At 41.4% G+C, this 25,462-nt stretch overlaps 1 protein-coding gene across 7 annotated transcripts in view; it reads right to left on the bottom strand.

The window, feature by feature from the left end:
• LOC136434461 (voltage-dependent L-type calcium channel subunit alpha-1D-like) overlaps positions 1-25,462 on the bottom strand; it is a 151,366-nt gene that overhangs the window by 43,841 nt on the left and 82,063 nt on the right. For all 7 annotated transcript variants that reach the window (XM_066427269.1, XM_066427262.1, XM_066427268.1 and 4 more), the window contains exons 14-28: positions 24,154-24,174; positions 22,817-22,977; positions 20,794-21,019; positions 20,188-20,398; positions 19,712-19,832; positions 18,641-18,839; positions 16,703-16,766; positions 14,889-14,979; positions 14,370-14,417; positions 11,448-11,589; positions 10,529-10,658; positions 5,272-5,331; positions 3,356-3,462; positions 2,302-2,389; positions 353-460 (exon numbers count right to left, since the gene is read on the bottom strand). In XM_066427269.1, the coding sequence (XP_066283366.1) occupies positions 353-460; positions 2,302-2,389; positions 3,356-3,462; positions 5,272-5,331; positions 10,529-10,658; positions 11,448-11,589; positions 14,370-14,417; positions 14,889-14,979; positions 16,703-16,766; positions 18,641-18,839; positions 19,712-19,832; positions 20,188-20,398; positions 20,794-21,019; positions 22,817-22,977; positions 24,154-24,174 (1,777 nt within the window). The remainder of the gene's footprint in view (positions 1-352; positions 461-2,301; positions 2,390-3,355; positions 3,463-5,271; positions 5,332-10,528; positions 10,659-11,447; positions 11,590-14,369; positions 14,418-14,888; positions 14,980-16,702; positions 16,767-18,640; positions 18,840-19,711; positions 19,833-20,187; positions 20,399-20,793; positions 21,020-22,816; positions 22,978-24,153; positions 24,175-25,462) is intronic.

Consider the following 25,462-nt stretch of genomic DNA (forward strand, 5'->3'; position numbering starts at 1 on the left):
GGCCGTCATCAGCGCACCAGACAGAGTGCTACCAAAATGTTTAGTTGTGGTCTGGTACTGTTCAGTGTACTTGTCATTAAGAGTTGGGAATTTGTTGTGTTCTTTATGTACCATCTGTCCTTGTCGAGACCAGTGGAGAATTAATGAGCTCTTCAATAAGCCAAACGAGGTGGGGATAATCGTTTTCCGTTTTCTGTCTTTGGGTGGGGGGGATTGGAGAGGCGGGATCAAACGTGGCCTTGCACTTACTAGACAGACTCCACATTTATGTGACAGCATTGGTAGTTAAAAAGTGGACTGTTGTGGGAGGGAAGCCCCACCCAGCGAGTACTGCATGCGGCCACATGGTTACCTTGAAGAGTTGGACGCCGATGACAGCAAAGATGAATTGTAGCAGGAAGGTGACGAGCATGATATTCCCGATAGATTTGATGGCAACAAACACGCATTGGACTACATGCTGCAGAAAGAGAGAATATGGAGGAACAGAAATTGTCAATGTCAACAGTTGAAAGATCGTACAATATTTTGTTTTCCTATCATGAATTACACTTAATTAGTCACAGGTATAATTATGAAAGTTGGCCTCGTAAAATCACAACAAACACGCATTGGACTACATGCTGCAGAAAGAGAGAAGATGGAGGAACGGAAATTGTCAACTGTTGAAAGATCGTACGATATCTTATTTTCCTATCAATAATTTCACTTAATTAGTTACAGGTGTAATTATGAAATTTGGCCTCGTAAAATGACATCAAACACGCATTGGACTACATGCTGCAGAAAGAGAGAACATCCGAGGAACGGAAATTGTCAACGGTTGAAAGATTGTACAATATCTTATTTTCTTATCATGAATTAGACTTATAAATAATTAGTTACAGGTATAATTATTAAAGTTGGCCTCGTAAAATCACAACAAATACGCATTGGACCACAAACAACATGCTGCAGAAAGAGAGAAGAGGGAGAATTGTCAACATGTCAGTTGAAAGATCGTGCCATATCTTATCTACGTTTCATTTTCACTTTCATTTCATTTATCTATTTCACCAGTAGATACACTCAAGTCTCTTGACCTATTTTTCAGTTGTCCCTGCCTAGTGGGTATATTAATACACAGATTACTCAATACACAAGAATATAACAAGTTAAAACTCAGTACCAGTGCCAATGCTCACAAAGTCTATTTCTAAAAGCCGATACGGCAGAACAGCTAGTGTATCATTTCATTAATAATATACACTTAATTGATTTTATTTCATTGATAAATGTACTAGTTATAGGTATGATTATGAATTTTGACCTTATAAAATCACACAGCTTCTTTTGCAATCTACAAATTTTAAAGAAAAAGTTTGAACTTATAGAAAAAAGTATCTCTTACATGTAGTATTGAATGATTTTGTTATTGAATATCAATATACAGTACTAGTCTGACTCCATCAAAAAGCACTGACAGCATTTGACATCTTGGCCTCACGTCGAAGCAAAGATATGCCCAACGACAGATGGGTCAACCGTTATCGAGTGGACAACATCATCATGTCGGGATAAAGTAATGAAAATCAATAACAAGGTTACAGAGGGATTTCACTCTCATCTCATTTCATCTACAACTACTGACTTTATTCCTCCCAGTGCTCATCATCACTAAATTGTCTGGGCCACATGTCTAAAGATTAGTCTCAACTAGACACACTGACCCAAATTTCTTATTCTTTGAGCATGAGGTACGCTTAGGTAGGAAAATAGGTCCTGGAATAAAACTACAATCATGATTTCATCCCAACCAATCAACCTCCTTGAAACTCAAAATTCAAATCAGCTACGGTATGACCCGACAAATCAAAGTACTTTTGTTCAAAGGTTTAATAATGGTCGGATTATATATCATTTCCAAACTGCCATAATTGTCAATCGGAAAACATCCTTTAAAAGGTGACACCTTCCTACATCCGACTTGTTTTGCCAGATGTAGTCGTTAAGGCAAACTACATGTACATGTAGGAAGCTATTTGTCGGGTCATGGCTGATTTGAATCGGAGTTTCAAGGAGGTCGATTGGTCCGGGTGTGATTTGCATGATCCAATTCATTAATTCAGTAGGATCAGGTCACCAACTCACTCTAAAACAATTGGGAAATTACTTTTTCTACCAATAAATGATCATCAAATGAATCACCATGTCCCAGGAGCGTTACAAACATTATTATAGCCAGATGACCCTCCTCCAATCTACATCTTACAAATTGAATCATCAGTAACAATAGATAAGAAATATTCAGAGGAGACATACTTTCAGTCCTTTGGCTCGATTGATTGCTCTTAGAGGTCGGAGGACCCTCAGTACCCTGAGGATCTTGACCACTGATACTCCACCTTTCCTGTGGGCAAAGAGCAAATTATACTTTAATGTTATGTCTCAAACCTTGGGCAACACATGCAGTCTATCAATCAGTGTCACTGGCGAAAGGTAGTGGATGCTACCTGAAACGTGGGGTTGTGTGGCGCAGCGGCAAAGCGTTCGACTCAGAACCAAGAGGTCCCGAGTTCGAATCCTGTCACGTCACCGATCTTGTGCCCTTGGGAAAGGCACTTTACGAGACTTTCCTCACTCCATGCACCCAGGTGTAAATGGGTGCCTGACTTCGGTTGGGGAAAGTCGTATTGAGGTCACCTTGCGAGTTCCACAAAATGCAAGTGTGGATAAGATATGATATATGTTGTGTAGTGTGTGAAACCTGTAATACCCTGCATCAATTCAGTGCTATAGAAAGGCTGCCATTGCGGGTAATTTCTGACCAATAAAAAACCATTATCATTATTATTATTTTTAAACATCTGTGATAGTTTCCAAAATCATACCGAGCTACTTGAGCATCCTTGCTAGTAAATACACACAAAAAAGGTTTAACGTAGTTTTAAACAATGCTTACATTTAGATGTGCAAAGGCAAGGTGTGACAGGTCGTTCAGTGAAATATAACCAGTTGCTGCTGCGCCATGTGCCTGCATGCAAAGCTGGTGTGTTACGCCGAATGGCGGTTATACCAGCTATTCAGAATACAACACGGTGTATTCCGTATCGCCCGAGGAAAACACACAATTCAATACGAAATGTGCCAGAAGTTGATTTTCCTTGAACAAAGAACTGTAACAACAGCAATTCCAACGTCTGAATCCGGTATTCAAATTTTTGACAGCGCCGCAACTGGTTCAAATGATTCTATGGATTCCGAAGCCTCTGTGATAAAAATAGAACCCTACAGTGAGATAACCCTAATTATCACCCGGACCAAAACAACCGTATCAAATGTTATCCCTGCCCACGTATGACATAAAGATACTTACGGGAGAGCAATAGAAATGAGGGACACGGTGACAACCAGCAAATCCAGTAGGTTGAAGGCACTGCGGCAGAATGACCCCGGATGCATGATGAACCCAAACACTATCACCTGGTGGCAGACACAGAACACAGTTAGTGAACAGATTTGTGTACACGTTTATGAAGGTTAGTCATCCAGGTAAACAAAACATAAACTAAGACAATTCAAATTCTTCAACTGAATAAAATTAGGAGAGTTACTTCTGGATGTTTGAGTGATATTTGCATACGATCCTTACGAGTTAGTAACTTTGACCATTGTTCAACTATTTTTTCCAGTTAGAAGTACTAATACTGATTCATTCTGCCAGTTCATTCTCGGGGGTGCCAAAGAATTCATACAAAATTTATGGAATACATACAATCTATTACGCAGAAACATACGAATTTTACGGAATTCCTCCGTCGAGTTTTACAGAAAACATACCATCCATTACTAGGAAACATACGATCCTTACTATTTGTTGAGTCACGTGACATGACCGCCAAATTCAATATGGCGGACTCGGGTTAACCAGTTCCTTGTACGATATCTTGGCTTTTAAGAGCTTAATAATGGTGTATCCCATCCTGCTAAACTCCAAAATCTCAAGCTGCACTAATGTAGGCTTAGACCAACTAGAAAAACCAGACAAAGCTAGATTTGGTGCTAGCGCGATGGCCAACAAATTAATAATGATCGTATGTTTCGTAAGTAATGGATCAATGTATTCCATAAAATTCATATGTTTCTCATAATGGATCGTATGTACAGTGTATTCCATAAAACTTGTATGAATTCCGTAAAATTCGTATGAATTTTTTGGCACCCCTGATTCTAGTGACGCTAAAGAAGACTCATTGTGATGGATGTCATTCCAAATGTCCAGATTCTGAAGTAAATCTCAGAATTTTGTCCAGAATTTTGTCCAGTTGTAGAGTTTGAATTGTCAGTTTATAGATTCATTCTACTAAATAGTTCCATCAGGTTGATAAGTTCCTGGATTAAAAGACTTTTTGTGCAGAACCCAGTGTTTTATTCAACCAGCATTTTGGAGACTGTTAAATGTCAACTTCCTCAAGGCAATTCTGACTGGTTCACTTTGTATTTATACACCAAATGCGTTAACCAGTCAGAATTGCCCTGAGGAAGGTGACAGACAGTCACCAAATTGTCAGTTGAATAAAACACATGGTTGTGTGCAGCCTTTTTATTCAGGGAACAGAATTCTTTATTTTGTAACCCTGTACTGGAAGGCAGATATTGTAACTCATTTGCTTTTGTGGTGATTTCAGTTTACGGTAGGACTGGGAAAAGGAAGTTTTTGCTGTGTTATGAATTTGCGATTGAAACAATTCTGTAGCACACTAGTCGACATATAAGGGTCATATTTGAAGTGCCTTAAAGTTGGGGTACTGCATTTTGCAACCTCCTTGCAAACCCTGAAAATAAAAGCACTTCAAAAGTTTATGGATTCAACAGTAATCTATGCAAAGTATGACACAAAATATCGAAACTTTCCATAATGGCATTTTGTATGGCAAGTTCAAAACACTACCCTTGCAAAGTTTTGCAAGATTTTGCACATCAATTGTATACTATATCAAGAACATGAGAATATCACAATGCATCCGACTCTGCAATGGAATCATAGGTGGACATTGCAATAATTATTAGTAACAGTACAAATAATTATTAGTAACAGTACAAATATTCCCATGCACTTTCTGCACGTTCAACTTACCTTGTATTAACGCTTACCTTAAGTATAATTTCAACTGTGAATGCACTTGTGAAAACATAGTCCATATATCTCAGATGCTGCAAGATAGGGAGAAAGACACAAAAAAGGGAGGCATTTTAACTCATCGACCGTCAACGAAGCAATCGAACGCTTACCTTCAGTATAATTTCAATTGTAAATGCAGAGGTGAAGACATAGTCCATATATCCAAGAATCTGTGATGGCATAGGAAGGATGGCACAGATGTTAGTGAACAGCAGGCGAGAACGAAGAGTTTGGCGGAAGGCTCCTTCTTCCAGTTGGCAAAGGAACAGCATGGACATGGTTTAATGTGGTCGTCACCTGTGGCGTGATCTAGTATGAAGTCTCATTAAAAGCAAGGCATACATACATGTTTTACATGCAGGGTTGTCTCCAGGATCCATGCAAACTTTGCAAGTTGGGACGCACAAAAATCTTGCCCGGCCCATCAAGAAAATCTAAACTACAGGACATTGAAAAATTTGTTTTCGTTATAACTTAAAATGATTCAACATTGAAAAATAACAACAAAAAATGGGCTTCCAAATTTCAATTGAATCCAAAATGGGTGAAATAGCATTTCAGACAGTTTGAATTTACAAAATTTCCTGCGAAGCACACATCTACACCGGCCTCAAGTTTTGCAAACACTTTTTCGGTGCTTGCCTCAAGCCTCCTCAACGGGACAGACATAAACTTCAAGCTGGAGACACCCCTGCATACAATGTACATGTACATAGCAGTGATGTTACAGTACACATCTAACAAGCACCATGGATGGTTCGTTAGAGCAATCATGTACAATAACCGTTAAGTACAATTCAACCATTATTGGATCGATCGGGATGGTGCACAGAGTGGAATTAATATGGCTTGTAGCTTAGCATTGAGACTTTATCTATCTGCGATAGTATCAGATTCTGCAACAGACTGAGTTGGCAGCATTAAAGGCAGCAGACATAGAAGCAGTAAAGGTTGCAGCAGTGTTCATATAGGTGTTTATAGCACAAGGCTCGAAATTCATTTTTGGCAAAAGGTGCACTGGTGGACCTAACCTAAAAATTTGGTTACACAGATAGAAATTTGGGTGCACAACATAAAATAAAATAGTAACAATATCAGCAAAACGTAATTACAAACCCTACTGCCCCTCTTAAGAACCCCATAGCTCACCTCAAATTCTAACTTAGTTGTATAATATTACATACATCAAGGTATAACAAAGATTTTATTGCTTTTTCTGATACTTCTGTATACCATAGTACAAGTAGCTTTACCCTATAACCTTATCCAGTGCACCCACTGTCAAAAATTAAGTGCACAACTCTAATTTCAGGTGCACAAAGGTGTACATGCACCAGGTATTTCAAGCTCTGTCTGAATTGTTAGGTGCACAACTCCAATTTTGGGTGCACAAGGTGCACATGCACCCAGTATTTGGAGCCCTCACTGTGTTTAGTGTTAGTGTCCCTACTTTGTTCCTTGGAGACTGCCTTGAGAAGCTTGACCCTATAACCTACAAAAATATCCAGGTGCACCAGTGCACCCACTGTCAAAAAACAGGTGCACAACTCCAATTTCTTTCGAGCCCTGTTGTTTTGTAATTCGGGTGCACCTTACACCCAGTATTTGGAGCCCTGTGTTTAGTGTTAGTGTCCCTACTTTGTTCCCGGGAGAGTCCCCAGTATTAGGAGCCCTGTGTTTAGTGTTACATGTAGTGTCCCTACTTTGTTCCTGGGAGAGTCCCCCAGACGTGTTTAGTGCTAGTGTCCCTACTTTGTTCCTGGGAGAGTCCCCCAGACGTGTTTAGTGTTAGTGTCCCTACTTTGTTCCTGGGAGAGTCCCCAGTATATGGAGCCCTGTGTTTAGTGTTAGTGTCCCTACTTTGTTCCTGGGAGAGTCCCCAGTATTTGGAGCCCTGTGTATAGTGTTAGTGTCCCTACTTTGTTCCTGGGAGAGTCCCCAGTATTTGGAGCCCTGTGTTTAGTGTTAGTGTCCCTACTTTGTTCCTGGGAGAGTCCCCTGTATTTGGAGCCCTGTGTGTAGTGTTAGTGTCCCTACTTTGTTCCTGGGAGAGTCCCCAGTATTAGGAGCCCTGTGTTTAGTGTTACATGTAGTGTCCCTACTTTGTTCCTGGGAGAGTCCCCAGTATTTGGAGCCCTGTGTTTAGTGTTAGTGTCCCTACTTTGTTCCTGGGAGACTCTGCCTTGAGTAGCTTTAACCTATACCTACAAAAATATCTAGGTGCACCAGTGCAGCCACTGTCAAAAATCGAGCCCTGTTGTTTTGTATTTCGGGTGCACCTTACACCCAGTACTAGTGCCCCTGTGTTTAGTGTTAGTGTCCCTACTTTGTTCCTGGGAGAGTCCCCAGTATTTGGAGCCCTGTGTTTAGTGTTAGTGTCCCTACTTTGTTCCTGGGAGAGTCCCCAGTATTTGGAGCCCTGTGTTTAGTGTTAGTATCCCTACTTTGTTCCTGGGAGAGTCCCCAGTATTAGGAGCCCTGTGTTTAGTGTTACATGTAGTGTCCCTACTTTGTTCCTGAGGGAGTCCCCAGTATTTGGAGCCCTGTGTTTAGTGTTAGTGTCCCTACTTTGTTCCTGGGAGAGTCCCCAGTATTTGGAGCCCTGTGTTTAGTGTTAGTGTCCCTACTTTGTTCCAGGGAGAGTCCCCAGTATTAGGAGCCCTGTGTTTAGTGTTACATGTAGTGTCCCTACTTTGTTCCTGGGAGAGTCCCCAGTATATGGAGCCCTGTGTTAAGTGTTAGTGTCCCTACTTTGTTCCTGGGAGAGTCCCCAGTATTTGGAGCCCTGTGTTTAGTGTTAGTGTCCCTACTTTGTTCCTGGGAGAGTCCCCAGTATATGGAGCCCTGTGTTTAGTGTTAGTGTCCCTACTTTGTTCCTGGGAGTCCCCAGTATTTGGAGCCCTGTTTAGTGTTAGTGTCCCTACTTTGTTCCTGGGAGAGTCCCCAGTATATGGAGCCCTGTTTAGTGTTAGTGTCCCTACTTTGTTCCTGGGAGAGTCCCCAGTATTTGGGGCCCTGTGTTTAGTGCAAGTGTCCCTACTTTGTTCCTGGGAGAGTCCCCAGTATTTGGAGCCCTGTGTTTAGTGTTACATGTAGTGTCCCTACTTTGTTCCTGGGAGAGTCCCCAGTATATGGAGCCCTGTGTTAAGTGTTAGTGTCCCTACTTTGTTCCTGGGAGAGTCCCCAGTATTTGGAGCCCTGTGTTTAGTGTTAGTGTCCCTACTTTGTTCCTGGGAGAGTCCCCAGTATATGGAGCCCTGTGTTTAGTGTTAGTGTCCCTACTTTGTTCCTGGGAGAGTCCCCAGTATTTGGAGCCCTGTGTTTAGTGTTACATGTAGTGTCCCTACTTTGTTCCTGGGAGAGTCCCCAGTATATGGAGCCCTGTGTTAAGTGTTAGTGTCCCTACTTTGTTCCTGGGAGAGTCCCCAGTATTTGGAGCCCTGTGTTTAGTGTTAGTGTCCCTACTTTGTTCCTGGGAGAGTCCCCAGTATATGGAGCCCTGTGTTTAGTGTTAGTGTCCCTACTTTGTTCCTGGGAGTCCCCAGTATTTGGAGCCCTGTTTAGTGTTAGTGTCCCTACTTTGTTCCTGGGAGAGTCCCCAGTATATGGAGCCCTGTTTAGTGTTAGTGTCCCTACTTTGTTCCTGGGAGAGTCCCCAGTATTTGGGGCCCTGTGTTTAGTGCAAGTGTCCCTACTTTGTTCCTGGGAGAGTCCCCAGTATTTGGAGCCCTGTGTTTAGTGTTACATGTAGTGTCCCTACTTTGTTCCTGGGAGAGTCCCCAGTATATGGAGCCCTGTGTTAAGTGTTAGTGTCCCTACTTTGTTCCTGGGAGAGTCCCCAGTATTTGGAGCCCTGTGTTTAGTGTTAGTGTCCCTACTTTGTTCCTGGGAGAGTCCCCAGTATTTGGAGCCCTGTGTATAGTGTTAGTGTCCCTACTTTGTTCCTGGGAGAGTCCCCAGTATTTGGAGCCCTGTGTTTAGTGTTAGTGTCCCTACTTTGTTCCTGGGAGAGTCCCCAGTATATGGAGCCCTGTGTTTAGTGTTAGTGTCCCTACTTTGTTCCTGGGAGAGTCCCCAGTATTTGGAGCCCTGTGTTTAGTGTTACATGTAGTGTCCCTACTTTGTTCCTGGGAGAGTCCCCAGTATATGGAGCCCTGTGTTAAGTGTTAGTGTCCCTACTTTGTTCCTGGGAGAGTCCCCAGTATTTGGAGCCCTGTGTTTAGTGTTAGTGTCCCTACTTTGTTCCTGGGAGAGTCCCCAGTATATGGAGCCCTGTGTTTAGTGTTAGTGTCCCTACTTTGTTCCTGGGAGTCCCCAGTATTTGGAGCCCTGTTTAGTGTTAGTGTCCCTACTTTGTTCCTGGGAGAGTCCCCAGTATATGGAGCCCTGTTTAGTGTTAGTGTCCCTACTTTGTTCCTGGGAGAGTCCCCAGTATTTGGGGCCCTGTGTTTAGTGCAAGTGTCCCTACTTTGTTCCTGGGAGAGTTCCCAGTATTTGGAGCCCTGTGTTTAGTGTTAGTGTCCCTACTTTGTTCCTGGGAGAGTCCCCAGTATTTGGAGCCCTGTGTTTAGTGTTACATGTAGTGTCCCTACTTTGTTCCTGGGAGAGTCCCCAGTATTTGGAGCCCTGTGTTTAGTGCAAGTGTCCCTACTTTGTTCCTGGGAGAGTCCCCAGTATTTGGAGCCCTGTGTTTAGTGCAAGTGTCCCTACTTTGTTCCTGGGAGAGTTCCCAGTATGTGGAGCCCTGTGTTTAGTGTTAGTGTCCCTACTTTGTTCCTGGGAGAGTCCCCAGTATTTGGAGCCCTGTGTTTAGTGTTAGTGTCCCTACTTTGTTCCTGGGAGAGTCCCCAGTATTTGGAGCCCTGTGTTTAGTGTTAGTGTCCCTACTTTGTTCCTGGGAGAGTCCCCAGTATTTGGAGCCCTGTGTTTAGTGTTAGTGTCCCTACTTTGTTCCAGGGAGAGTCCCCAGTATTAGGAGCCCTGTGTTTAGTGTTAGTGTCCCTACTTTGTTCCAGGGAGAGTCCCCAGTATTAGGAGCCCTGTGTTTAGTGTTACATGTAGTGTCCCTACTTTGTTCCTGGGAGAGTCCCCAGTATTTGGAGCCCTGTTTAGTGTTAGTGTCCCTACTTTGTTCCTGGGAGAGTCCCCAGTATTTGGAGCCCTGTTTAGTGTTAGTGTCCCTACTTTGTTCCTGGGAGAGTCCCCAGTATTAGGAGCCCTGTGTTTAGTGCTAGTGTCCCTACTTTGTTCCTGGGAGAGTCCCCAGTATTTGGAGCCCTGTGTTTAGTGTTAGTGTCCCTACTTTGTTCCTGGGAGAGTCCCCAGTATTTGGAGCCCTGTGTTTAGTGTTACATGTAGTGTCCCTACTTTGTTCCTGGGAGACTCAGCCTTGAGCGGATCCTCTGCAGCCAGTGCGGCACTGCTGATCAGGATGAAGGCCAGAATCAGATTTGTGAACACGGGGTGGGTAATGATCTTGTGGCATAACTTCCTCAACCTGCAAGACGAGGAAAATAGAAGAATTTCAGAAAATGGAGGGATCTTGTAAATGCATTCAATGAGTAGCATGTGTACGTAATTCAGTGTGTGTGTGTGTGTGTGTGTGTGTGTGTGTGTGTGTGTGTGTACACTTAATATGTTATTGTGTTGTCTTGTTCTTTGTCGTGTTTGTGTTCTTTTATTCTGATGAATAAAGAACGATTACCCTTAAGATCTAAGAATAAATATTAAAAGTATGGGAAAATAGATTGAAGAAATACTCGACTGTCAGCAGATCATCTGGAATACTCACTACAAAATTACTCAAGGCACATGATGAGGTAAGTAAAGAATCATTCCCATATGGAACGCACAACAGCTATCTACAACACAAAATATAGCTTGTCCAGCATACGAGATATCAAAACCGGAAGTCCTGTTGCAGTACCGCAATAAGCTGCTAGGAGACCCAAAATCATTTCAAGGTCGTATTCAAGATCTACCAACAAACCAAATATCAATACAATCCATCCATGCTTTCTTCAGTTATGCTGTTCATTCACATACATACATACATACAAACATACACTGAGACACATACAAACACTACCAGAAACATATTAACCTTCTTGGCAAAGGTAATAATGAAATACTTACAAGTTTGTATGACTAAAGATGAAGAAGGCCGAATATTCTGGGATCGGAAGTTTCTCAACTGGGATATACACTTCAGACATTCGATCACTTCGGACATACAAACACTGCCCAAAACATAACCTTCTTGACAAGGTAATAATGAAATACTTACAAGTTCGTATGACTAAAGATGAAGAAGGCCGAATATTCTGGAATCGGAAGTTTTTCATCTGGGATATACACTTCGGACATTCGGCGCGGTCGTGCACCTACGGGTGTGGGTTTCAAACCCTCTTCGTCGTCGTCATCCTCCTCTGCAAGGTCAAGAACAGCGCAAGGAGGTGAGACAATACTGTAAATGCAGGTGGTTTTATGTTCGACTTTTTTTTTCTTAAACCTCAGCGAAAATGTTTGTTCTGTTTTCTGCCCGCCTGCCCCTTTGTTTCAAACACAAACTCAGAGTCCAGAATAGCGCAATGAAGTGGCAAAGTGAGACAATATCATAAAATGAATGCAAAAATTTTTTGGGTGGTCTTATGTTCGCGGTTTCCACAGTGACCGCTTCACCGCAAACTGTAAACCACCGTGAAAATGCTTGTTCTGTCTTCTGTCCGCCTACCCCCTTGTTTCAAACACGAACTTACAACCACCACAAACACTGTATTTGCTCCCTACCGCAAAATTAAAACCCTGCGATAACTTTTAAAAAGAAATGGCAGTGTGTAAGACAGATTCTAACATAATTATAGAAGATTGTATAGAAGTGCAGTCATAACAGTGAATAATTATAAGTCACAAAAGAGAAACCATTAACAGTTAGTTATGTTAACAAAACCAGAGTCAAAGCACCATCATTATCAGAGGTGTCAAATGGCAGGAATTGTTAAAGGTATCCAGAGCATTTTATGAGGCTTGAAACTTGAATAAAAAAAGTCAAATTTGTAGTCATTCCTACACATAGTAAGTTTCAATAACACTATACCATTACATATCGACATTAAACGAGCAAAGATATGATGTCGTTGTGTGGTGAAAACTGATAGAAAAATCCAAGCCCTAATAGACTGATCCTGACTGTCCAGAGTGACCGCATGTCCGTCAAATATTTGCATTTTTATGTTTCAATTTTGCATTTCTACTTTTGATGGAGGTGGGCGGTGCTATGGTATCGGTCTATTTACACTAGGTGCCTGAAATTAAAAGATCACCATGTAGCTTATTTTTGCGCCGCTTTTGCGAACTTTTGATAAGAAATCTGCTCACAAATGTGGTAAACAGTGGCATTCAATGTCAATTTCATAAAGATTACAGCAACTAGAATATTTCCAGTTTTCAAGCCTCATAAAATGCTCTGGGTGCCTTTAAAGATATACATGGTTAGTAATCATCACATTCACGTCTCCTATAAAAAGAGATAACTATTGCTGTTAGATACGTTTGTGAATATAATTAGACATCCAAGTCACATGAAAGAAGAATAAAATTGAGTCTTTACTACTAAAAAATTCAGTAATCCAGTAGTGAAGACTCAATTTTATTCTTCTTTCTATTGCTGTTAGAGCATTGTTTCAACCAGAGAGTGGAAAGACAGTATATGCAAGCCTTCTGGAAGGGTTTAGGGGTTAGTACAGTAAGGCAACCATTAGTACATTGTTACTGTAACATTGCTCGTTCAAATCCAGACTCAAAGGGTTTAGGGGTTAGTACAGTAGGCAACCATTAGTACATTGTTACTGTAACATTGCTTGTTCAAATGCAGACTGGAAGGGTTTAGGGGTTAGTACAGTAGGCAACCATTAGTACATTGTTACTGTAACATTGCTTGTTCAAATCCAGACTGGAAGGGTTTAGGGGTTAGTACAGTAGGCAACCATTAGTACATTGTTACTGTAACATTGCTTGTTCAAATCCAGACTGGAAGGGTTTAGGGGTTATGTATAGCAGGTAACCGTTAGTACACTGTTACATCGGTTGTTCACATCCAGAGAGTGGAGGGACAGTAGCATATGCAAGCCCTCTGGAAGGGTTAAGGGTTAAGGGTTAAGGGTTAAGTACTGTAACAGTAGGTAACCGTTAGTACATCGTTGTTCACATCCAGACCTACCGTCCCAGTATTCGGATCCTTCGTCATCTTGCGGGTAGCAATGGCAATGTGAAGTATTTGTTGTGAGTTATTCTTGAAACACCAACTTGCAAAAAACAAGCCTCAACATGCATGCACTAGAGTAGTGGATGTAGTCAACATTTTTTTTTCAGTCTGCTTCATTCTTTGCAAATCTGACATAGACTTATCTGCTGGTTAAGTCAGGGCTGTCTCTAGCTTTAATTCTTTTTCCGTCCTGCTCATTGTTTGGGAACCCTTGTTGTTGGCTCTCATTGTTAAATTCGTCATTCTAAGTTTATCAAAATCAATACATTTTCAACAGTATCACCAGTTATAAAACCTTCTTGGTTATATGTCATCAAGTGAAATTGTTGGGGAGGCCAGGTTAAATTTTTTTGTCCATTCCAACAAGACAAATGTCTGTTCTGGGAAGGAAGGACGGGTCCTGGAGACAGCCCTGAGTGAAATGTTTTGAATATCCAGTTAAGGCCACACCAATCTATTTCCATAGTTCTGAAACATTTTGAAGTAAAAATTTAGCGAGATGAAAACAGAAAGCTGGGAGGAAAACTTGCATTTTTCTACAGGTATATTCACGACCTGAAGCTGTTTGCAACAAGGTACGTGCCTCAGACTTTGTTTTTTGGGTACCATTTTAATTCAGTATCAATTCGTTAAATCCGAGAACAAACAAATAAAATTGGTGTGGCCTAAGCAAAGGAAATCTTGGCTACATCCGTGAATAGTTTCATCAGGTTGGTAAGTCACTGAATAAAGAGACTCTTTGTACACTGCAGTGCAAAGTGAACCAGACAGAATTGCCCAGAGGAAGGTGACAGACGGTCATCGAAACTTTGATTGACTAAAACAACTTGGTTGTGTACAAGGAGTCTTTTCATTCAGTCTTGGCTACAGTCTGAAACCCTTAGAGAGAGAAAATGTGGGTCGTGTGTAGCGTCAACTTGGTTGCTGCTCTCCTTCCAAACCTACCGTCCCAAGGCAACCCTGCAGCGGCCGCTTCGTCCGACAGTTCCTCTCCTTCAGGACACACAGATAAACAAGGCACACCAACAGAAGGTGAATAAAAGAAAGTGTAACATAACTGCGTTAAGTAACTGCCAATAACCTCATAGATATGAGACTGGGCAGTAAGAAAGAAGACGAAGCTACAAAATCAACACTACACAAAACTTAGTGGAAAGTCTGGAAGCAACATGATAGGAAACCCAACAATACGTAAAGAAAGGTGATAACAAAAAGTGTCGACGATAAGAAATATAAAAGTCTATTGTTTCATACAGTCATGTGTGCATAGTCATGGCATAGGTAAACTTTGTGTATAGGCAATCCAAGGTTCTGGGGTTGCATTTCCCTATCTAACCTTCTCCCTGCTGCCTTCATCTGTAACCAATAGGGAATCGGCTACTTGAAAACATCAAAGAAGATGTACAAGCCAAGAGGTTCTCGTGTTTAAGTCTTAACATTAGAAGTATGAAACAGGATCTTTACCTCCGCCTTCTCCAGCGGCTTTATCTTTTTCTTCGTCTTCTGCTTCTTCGTCAATATCCGTCTGAGTGGTATCAGTCACATCTATCTTAACCTGCAATAAACATGTACTCAGTGTTAGCATCATCATTGGGTTATACCGCCCCTTATATGGGGTGACAATACCCTTTCATTGGCTGATACAAGACAGGGATGCGTCAGGTCTCCAGTCCAGGTGAATTCTATAAATCACTGTATGGCTAACAAACATATACTCAGAGTTAACATAAAAGGAGATCTGAGTTGGCAAATTACATAATGCCATGTTGATTTGATTGTGTGGATGACATCTGCGCATACATACATTTAGGTTTTTCCGTTTCCAACCAAAAAATAAAAGTTTGTCAAAAGTCAGTAAGGGCATCATTTGTAATCAGGGCACACCAACCAACGTCCCTTAGGTGTCAGGATCTACAGAATAATGATAAAAATTGTGCATCAAAGCCAAAAAAAAAGCTATAGATCTCTTATACTTTGATTATCAAAATTGCATGAAAGCTCCTTATAAGTATTGGACAAAAAGATTAAGTGCAGTATGTTATATGACTAAGAAAATCATTACCCGTCAGAACCAAAAGCTTTTCAAAGGAATAAAGCATTTTGATGAAGATATTTTTGGTCCTCAATATGATTGATTACCTCTAATAGTAGTCTAGCTCATCTTCTTTCAGTTCTTTCTTCTAGTTTTCAGACGCAATTTTGAGGGCTGAATAATGGATTACAGTACATTGTACATAGCAGTCTGATCGCTAGCCAACTGGAAGGGTTGTTAAAAGCCTCTACTCTGTTTTTTAAGGAGAGCCACACCTTGGGCAAGGTCAAAAAGACAGTGTGCACTGACTTAGTGTGCACGATTAGAACCACTGACTTGCCAACTGATTTGCCCTGAGGCAGGTCACCAGGTCATGGGTACCAGGTCATTCAGACATCTGAAGAAAGCCAGAGGTCTGGCCACAAGACCATTTTCTTGTGTAGGAAAGTAGTAGAGAATCTGTTTTTCCACAATGCTACAAGTATGTACTAACCATGGCTGTCTCCATCTTTAAATGTCTTCCGTCCCAATCCTTGTTTGGGAGCCCACGTTGTTAATTTTGTTGTTAAATCTGTCATTTTAAACTTATGAAAATACATTTTCATCAATGCCATGTCAGGGAGTTCAGAATTGTTGGACTGTCAGGGAAGAAAGTCTAGCATTGTACTATGATTACTATCAACCCAGATGAACTTCCACAATGATATAAGTACAGTATTTACCAAGAACGTGATCCTACAAATACAGTTTAACAATGTAACATTCCTACAGCAACTATTCAACGCCTTAATCTGTCTAGAGAGTGAAATAGAGAACGTTTGGAAGAAAAGTTACATTTACTACTTGGATTCCTGTTTAAACTTTCATCACCCAGATGTCAGATCGAAAATCTAATGAATGAATGAGTGAATGAAGACCTTTATTGTACACATATACTCACAGGGTTCAGTGCAGGTCACATTGGAAAACGTCACAGTTTACAAATACATATACATGTATACAATGGCAAGCTAGCATTAGTTTACATGAATTTGGCTTCTTCTCGCTTCTTAGTAATGTACCTTGCTAGAGGGCGACTGAAAAAAGGCTAGGGTCGGAGGGTTTTTGCTAGGCTGGTCGGGTTAACGAAAACACAACATTTGTTTCTTCGGACTAACAAGATACGGTTTGCATCTTTAAATCTCTCACTTTCATCTACTTATATGACTAGCGATGACAGTGAATCATGTTTTTTTCTGGGCCTTACCTTGGTGTGACTGGAAGCACTCTCCGGCGAGATGGGTCTCATCTCCATGGATTCCTGTGACCTGCTGAGGAACGGAGCAATGAGGACAAGACCAGAAAATGTTAGTATGGGTTAGTAACATTAGTGTAGCAACAACTGCATCGAATTCTCCATTAGTAACATTAGTACAGGTTAGAAATATACTACTGACAGTCAAACCTGCCCAAGAAGACCACTTATAGGACCAATAAAAGATGATCTATACGTTGATGAAGGTTGGACATCCAGGCAAACAATACAGATATACAATTTAAACAGTTACTCTACTACTGGATAAACTACAGAGATTATTTCCGGACGTTTCGGGTGACATCACATCCATCACCCTTCTTCAGCGTCACTAGAACGAACTAGCAAAACTAATGTGTATTAAGTACTGATCAGTTCTGCTAGTTCATTCTAGTGACGCTGAAGAAGGGTGATGGAACGTCCAGAAATAATCTCTGTAATTTATCCAGTAGTAGAGTTTAAATTGTATATTAGTAATACCTGGTCTATGTGGACTAAGGAAGCATGCAATGAATTGGACAAAGTGCAGATATTTGAAGAAAGACTGATTGCAGCTGCAGGGTGTTCAGACCACAACAGAACACAGTGGCCTACTACTATGTGGACAGGTGGCCACTGTAGACAGGCCTCTCCATGCTTGTGTCAATGGAAAAGTGTATCTAAGGGACCACCATTGGCCAGGTGGTCCTTATGAAGTGGTGGTCACTTGGACAAGGTTGACTGTACTTGTTATGAACTTAGTGCAAGAGATATCAACTAATATCTAGTGATCTTCAGGTCTTTAAGACTGTACCATGCATGATCTAGTGATATACAACCCTTATTCTAAACCATAAGATCATAGGTTTGACTTCCTGCTGTGATATTTCAACCACATTCTTACTCTCAGGAGTTTACCAATCCTTGGTACAGGATTTCTTTTTTCTTTTCTATTCATAGAAATTGGGAGTTCTATGAACAGAAAAACATTGTCGTACTAGTCACTTTCAATTCAGCACTAAGGACAAACCCTGTCATGATTTGAGCATTCTCCTTATAGCAGAGCTGAATATTCTTCGTAGGAACTCCCTACATTCACGTCTGCTTCCTTGGCCTGACCAAAGCACTATTGACCCGTCTTGCTTATAAATATTAATGAGCATGCCTCGATTTTGGCGTATCATCATGTCAAACACAGTGGAAGACAAAACACATCTTATCTCAAATTTCCCCTTCTACGATCACAAAAAGAAAGGAGCTGTTTTAAGAGGCCACCAATTTCCATCATAATTTCTCCTCGTTAACAGACAAAAAGAAAACTACTCTCCTCTTAACATCACTAACATTACAGAAAAGTGTGATCATTTGTCTTCCACTATCTTGAAAAAAGGAAATCGAGCCCAATAAGTAAGTATTCAGTGCCAGTATTTAGACTAGAGTAGTCACATGCTATACTGTTCATCATTGTCTGTACGTCCTTTTTTTCATGTCACATGTACTTGCAATTAGCCTACGGGCAAGAAATTGCAATAAAACCTTACATACCATCCCTACATTCATCCTTCTGGCAGTAACGCCCTGCCTTACCCTTTAGCAATTACTAGAATATTCTTCAATTAGTGACTTTAGAAAGTGCTCTCGCGAGACTAGGTCTTGGGTATAGGTATTTGTGACTAGGCATTTGTGCGTCCATGGCACCAAGAACGTTTAGGTGTGGTTACAAATACACCCATGTTTGTGGCCAGCATTTATTTCCATGATTAACTCATCACGACAATGGCGTTTTAAAAGAAATGATAATTTTGCTAATATTATAACATATCGTTACTCCGATGCAAAAAAATGGAAAATATCATAGCAAAGTCTGCTTCACTCATTCTTTATCATAGCGGCAGTAACGCCCTGCCTTACCCTTTAGGTTTTCCACCTCCTGTGTGGTTCATCTTGGGGCTTCCTTCTGCAGGCTTCTCCTCGGCTGAGGACAGCGCCTTCAGTTCCTCCTCCTTCTTGGCCTCTTTCTCGGCCTCGGCCGCCTCCTCCGCCTCTGTCAGGGCGTCGGCGTCCGCAAGGTTGTCCACGGCGATGGCCAAGAACACATTCAGGAGGATGACTGGCAGGGCGAGGGTTAAGGAACACACTCTACAACAATACATGTCATTGCTATCTAGTTCATGACACAACACATACAACGGCAAAGGAGTAAAATGCTGTAATTCTTGTTTCTTTCACTGTAACTTTATGTTCAGTTTTCACGGTCACCTCTGTACCGTGAACTTATCATCACCTGTTGTTCTTATTTACATCTATTCTGTAAATCATTTGCCGCCATTGTGAAGTTCAGTGAAAATGTTCATTTTCCTTACACTGTGAAATTTTGCTACCATGAAGATAAAGTGAATTACAGTACTCTTACGCATGATAATACATGAATCGGTGCAACAGCCTAGTTGGTAGAGTGTTTGCCTTGCACACGGCCGCTCGAGAGCTTGAAAATGGTACATACTGCTTTCGCTGCTTAGCACTTGGCATCTGGGAAAGAGTATGATATCTAGATACACATTACTACCAGTGCACTAGCCCCCTGCTGTATACAGTGACTAGCACAATTGTGTGGCCCAAGGGGTATAGAGATGGAGATGGGCTCCACCCTTATACGTCTTATCAAGATGCCTGGGTCACTTTAACAATACACGTCACTGCTATCTACCTCACGACACAACACATACATAGGTCTCCTTGCCATACTGTACATAATCCTGCAGGAGTTTGCCACGTAATGAAACTCCGCAGCATTGCAAATTTCTGTAGACCATCACATATTTTCTTAAACTTAAAGTTGTGCTAAATGCCTTTCTCAAAGAAACATCTACTCAGAATGGCAGCAATCAAACCTCTCAATCTCATGTCCGCTAGGATTGCCACTCGGCTATTTGACAAACCTTGAGTCAAAGTAGCGTTGGAGGAACAACGAAAGAAGGATACAGTTGCCACAGATGAACAGGATGATGAAATAGAAGCAGGCCAGGATTCCAATTTGACTGACCCCACCGTACGACTGGATACCGGTGTACATTACTTCGTTCCAGTCCTCACCTGTTAGGATCTGCGGACAGAAAAATAACATATGGTTCAATTCTGTATCTGTATCTAATTAGCCTGTATAACCAACATTCAGCGTAACACAACAGCTTCTCAGGCACGCAGCACAGTAGTAGCTTGCTATATTACACCAAACACAGCTAACTTTTGCACATCTGACTGTAAGCTCCTGCAGTAGTCCTAGCAGTTCTAGGGAAATATCATTTGATATCAGTGCTCCTCATCTAAGAGCTGTGTTACTTTTATATACATCATAGTACATTGGGTACTTTCAAGATGAAGTCCGCATGGGATGTGATCATAACATTTACTTGCTGTGGCCTAAGGGGAATGTTAAAAAGTACCAGTCCCATTCTCACCTGGAATACAGTCAGCAGGGATTGCCAGAAAGTGTCGAAGTTACTACGATCTTTCTGCTGGGTGTCGTCGAAGTTGAATTTTCCTCCGAAGATCTGCATCCCCAGCAGTGCAAAGATGAGGATAAACAGGAAGAGGAGAAGCAGCAGGCTGGCAATGGAGCGGATCGAGTTGAGCAGTGATGCGACCAAGTTGCTCAGCGCACGCCAGTATCTGGAAAAGACAACATTAACGCCTTTGAGATCATTGTCGCATATAGGCCACGTGAGTTAGCACTGAATGGCAGCCTCTCCAGACCCTTGCAATCTAGATCCGCCAATTTTAAGCTCCTCAAAATTCAGCCAGTTTTGGTGACCATTGGTCGTGACAGAGAAGGCAGACGCTTTGTACAGGTTAATTGTACCAGGGAAATTCGCTTAGCTCTTTGCGACAGGCACAATGAACAGTGGACCCATTGTAACAACTGCAATCCTTTCCAGTAGCATGCATGTCGGGTCAAGCAACAACATCTAGGCTTCAAACTCACTACTTCTTACCCAGAGACAGGGTCACTAGCCACTGGACTACACACCCTTCTTTAAAATACCAGCAATCAGAACAGTACTTACTTTGTCACTTTGAAGACTCTCAGTAGTCTGACGCACCGAAGCACGCTGACGCCGAGCGGCTGGATGACCCCTGTCTCCGTAAGGATGATCTCGATGATACTGCTGATCACCACGAAGCAGTCGAAGCGGTTGAAGAGCGACACCTGGTAGGCTTGCCATCCCAGGGCGTACATCTTGATAAACATCTCCAGGGTAAACAGGGACACAAAGAACAGGTTGGAGATTTCTGGGGAAAAATACAAGGGAAAAATGTTGTTAATCACTTCCGAAAATAGTTTCATCAGGTTGGTAGGACATAGGTTCTTTTTACACAACCAGGAATCTCACCTGCTGACGTTACGGTGTCTGTCAGATACCTTCTTCAGAGCTTCTGATTGGAGCACAGCTTCTCGCCACTATAAGATTGGGATTGTGTTCTCACTGCAAAAGCGCTACCTACATCAGCTACTTATAGCGAGAAGCAGTACTCCAGTCAAATGCTCTGAAGAAGGTGTCCGACAGTCATCGAAACGTCAGCAGGTGAGTTTACCTGGTTTGTAAAAAGAAACTCCAAATATCCATTGTTAATCACTGTTTGCTCTGATCATCACATCAACAAAACGTTCATTTTGCTTTCTTTTCTTCTGGGAGGGGAGGTCGGACTTACATTTAAACTAGGTATTTGTTTCATATGTATCTATTCATTTACCATTCACGACTTTGATTGTCTTGTCAAATATTCTACAGGGCTCGAAATTCATCTTTGGGAATAGGTGCACTGGTGCACCCAACTCAAAAAATTGGGTGCACAGAAAGAATTTTGGGTGCACCAGATAAAATAAAGTTGAATGTCCTTCTGAACATAATTACAAAGTTTAACGCTGCTGCCTTTCTTAAGAACTTCAATCTGTAATTCTATAGCTAACTTTAAAATGTCAAACAAATAATACATTAAATAAAGTACAGCAAAAAGTTATCATGCTGCTTTTTATACTTACATTTCAAGAATATTCCGTATACTAGTGTACAATAGTACCTTAACCCTATAGGCTACAAAAATATATAGGTGCACCAGTGCACCCACAGTCAAAAATTAGGTGCACAGCTCCAATTTTGGGTGCACTGGGTGCACATGCACCCACTATTTCGAGCCCTGTTCTATTTTCTATAATGTACAAGTGGCAGTTGACTTGAGTGTACAACTTGAGTCTACCAGCACTTTGTCTTTTTCAATTTATTTGTATTATTTGATGCTTCTTTGAATGGATCTTTTTTTAAATCATACAAACAATACAAAGACTTTCCTTAATGGTATCGACTTGTCTATGTTCAGAATATCATAAAAGAAAAATATAGTTCCTGGACCAAAATATAACACAAGATTTGGCCTAAGAGCCACTCTAACTTCAGCACCATGGACAGACCACTTTAGCTCTTTTTTCGATTTCAGGCATTGAAATGATTGTCCCAATGTTTGTCATGTTCATTTCATCAATTCAGCAGCCTGACAGAGAGCAAAGACTGACAAATTCGCTGGTGAGTCTGGAACTGATATTTTTGGCCAACACACCCAGTGAAGGAATGCGATTTCTACCACTGGTGTGCAAGTAAGTAACATTAGCTGCTAAAGCCGGCGTCACAATTCATGCGAGCGTTGGCCAAATTTGTAGATCGCCCGAAGCTCATTGAATTTCAAAATCGCCCGAGCATTGTCCGTATTTTCCACTGAAAATCTCGGGCGACATCTGTCGAACGCTAAAAACTAAAAATCCCCGATGAGATGGTACCATCACTTGGACATGGATTAAGTCAGTATCCACTAACCTGGTAAAAAGCAAATATTTGGATCAACTCTGGTTTCTAATAATCGCCCGAAGCCTGCTTAATCGACAGCACGTCGGCCTTACTTCGGCCGAAAATGCAAATTTCAAGCTTGCCAACACGTCGGCCGAGCTGAATTTCTTACTTGTGACGGGGGCTTAAAGTCCCTATCTCACCTGACCAGCAGTAAAAATGAAGGTTATCAGGCAATCCAATGACTTACTCTGTACTTCTTCCAGCCATGGCGGTTGTTTGTAGTGTTCGGAGGCCAGCGTGCATGTGTTGAGGAACACCATCACGATCACGAACCAGTAGAACACTGTGGTCTTCACTGCTGCTCGGAGTTGCCGCCGAATTAGCCTGTTTGTTCTCCTCCAGCGTCGTCTGAGGAAAGAGAAAACAATCAGGAATCTGGTGTCGATGAAGATTAGACATCCTGGTATTGAGATACACAGGGTAACAGTAACTCAAGCAACTGGATAGATTTGGGAAATGGTCAGACGTTTAAGACAGCATGTGCCGTCTTTCTCTGTAATGGCATGGTCACATTCGTCATAGCCATAGGACATCGTACGATTTAGATGTCAGAGAATCATCAAGCTAGCTGTGACAAGACGAACCGCCAATAGTTGAATTTTGCAGGACAAATGCACAGCGACTGTAAGAGCACCTTCACACTACCAACTGGATTTGGGGTTAAACTGACATTTTGGGGGTCCTTACCCCATTTTACCTGGACCCAAGGAGTCAAAAGTAACTTTTCCCTCCTTTTTTCGTCCCCAATTTTCGGTGAGGACCACCAAAACGTCCGTTAAACTCCAAATCTAGTTGGTAGCGTCAGATTACGATCATACAAGGACTACTCGACATATGTGGCCGGGCTGTAAAGGGCATTCATGTAACTAAAACTTTGACACTGTGATATCTTCATCAGGTTAGTACATCATAGAAAAGGGAAGGTAGCCGAGGAGAAACGGAAAACGTTGGCCAGATAAATGCCATTCATAGGTTGCGATTAACAAACCTACTTTATAATCTGACAGTTTTAGATTGCCGATATGCAAACTAACGACACAAAAACAGTTGAGGCATAAAGGTGTGGAGATAAAAATAAAACATAAAGAGGTCAACAAGTCATACTACCAATAGAGTCATTAGTTAGAAACATTAATCAGGACAGTGAAACAGGCATGCTGAAACAACAGCCAGCATTTTAGGTTGTCAAAAACACATTCACAGCGAGAGTCAGCCATTGCACAGCCAGCATTTTAGGGTGTAAAAAACAAATTCACAGCGAGAGTCAGCCATTGTACAGCCAGCATTTTAGGGTGGTAAAAGCAAATTCTCTGCGAGAGTCCGCCATAGTATAACCAGTATTTTAGGGTGGTAAAAGCAAATTCACTGCAAGGAAGTCAGCCATTGTTTAACCAGCCATCCGGTCAAATAAGCGCAGTAACGAAGCGTCAGCAGCCTGCATACTGTGCCAGATATGTTGGGATCATACTCAGTCTGGTTTATCTAATCAGTTTGAAAAGGAGGCGTCTCCTGAGCAATACTCACAAACAACTTGTCGGACCAGCACTATGTCAGCCAAAAAGAAACACAGCAAGGAGCATGCACCCACGGCGGAACATACAGGCAAATGTGGAGAAAAAAATGAACAAAGCACAAAGCAAAATAAGGATGCATATGACAAAGGCATTGAACATCATAAAAACAGTTGTTCCCCATACATGTACTAACTGCTGTCACTGTACAAAATCTCAAGTGGTGGTCTCAGCAAATTTTTCAGACCCAGTGAGTAGTATTGTTGGTACAGAATCGGGTGTAACACAACAAAGAACACATAATAAAACTTTTGACATCATATTGAAAATTTCAATATCAATGAACTATGTTAAGCAAAGGCCCTGAACAAAATGAGATCAATAACAGAAAAGATAAACATCTGTGGATAGTTATCAAACATAACTTATACAATTACACCTCCATGAATAGTGTTACTAGGTTGGTTAAAAAATTGAATAATAAAGTTCAAAAGAAATGTAGAAGATCTACCAAAACATTGGCAGGATAATTTCTTTCAGTTGTGGGACAAACAAAATTATCATCCACAGCTTTCACCAGTCTATGAAAACGTTTCTTACAACACAGATGCCTTTACCAATCATTTAAGAAACAGTCTGGAGCGGTATATTATCTTAAGTATCTAAACTATCCAAATCAATTTTTCTGAAAATGAATTTCTCAATTTGTTACTTTACTGGCCTCTGACCTATACATGCATGTTTGGATTGACGACCCTTTCATACAAGGTCGATATTGCCTGTATCTATATTTGATAACATTTATTTCATTTAGCAAAACGATGTATCAATTCACGAATCATATACACATGTATCAATGCAGCCGGTGCAATTCATAAATGACTCCAGGCCAATTCTTCACCCCAAAATTCTGGTCATCATAAATGCGTGCCATCTGTTGCAGCAGAATAGCCTTTCAAATCAAAGTGGGTGCTTTTGCAATGTATCGTTCCACCATCACCATTTATTAGGTGATACATGTCATCAACCCCAACTCTTTTTTTTTTCAAGTAATGATTTACGACATTGCCATAGGTTTCACAGAAAATGGACCAACTGCTTGAAAGAAAAATTTGTAATAACATACATAAAGCATAATGACGAAAATGAAATTCAATGCATTTAATACTGAAAACAATGCATAACTTTTTGTCGTAGAGTCGTTATGTGTTGCCATGGGCCAATGAAACTGCAATTGAGCTCAATTCTGACATTTCATAAAAAGAGAAAAAGGTATAATTTTGAGTGCCCCTCAGAAGCCCAGTCATCATCCAACTGTCCAA

This window comes from Branchiostoma lanceolatum, chromosome 5 (assembly GCF_035083965.1).
Source record: "Branchiostoma lanceolatum isolate klBraLanc5 chromosome 5, klBraLanc5.hap2, whole genome shotgun sequence".
Lineage (NCBI taxonomy): Eukaryota > Metazoa > Chordata > Leptocardii > Amphioxiformes > Branchiostomatidae > Branchiostoma > Branchiostoma lanceolatum.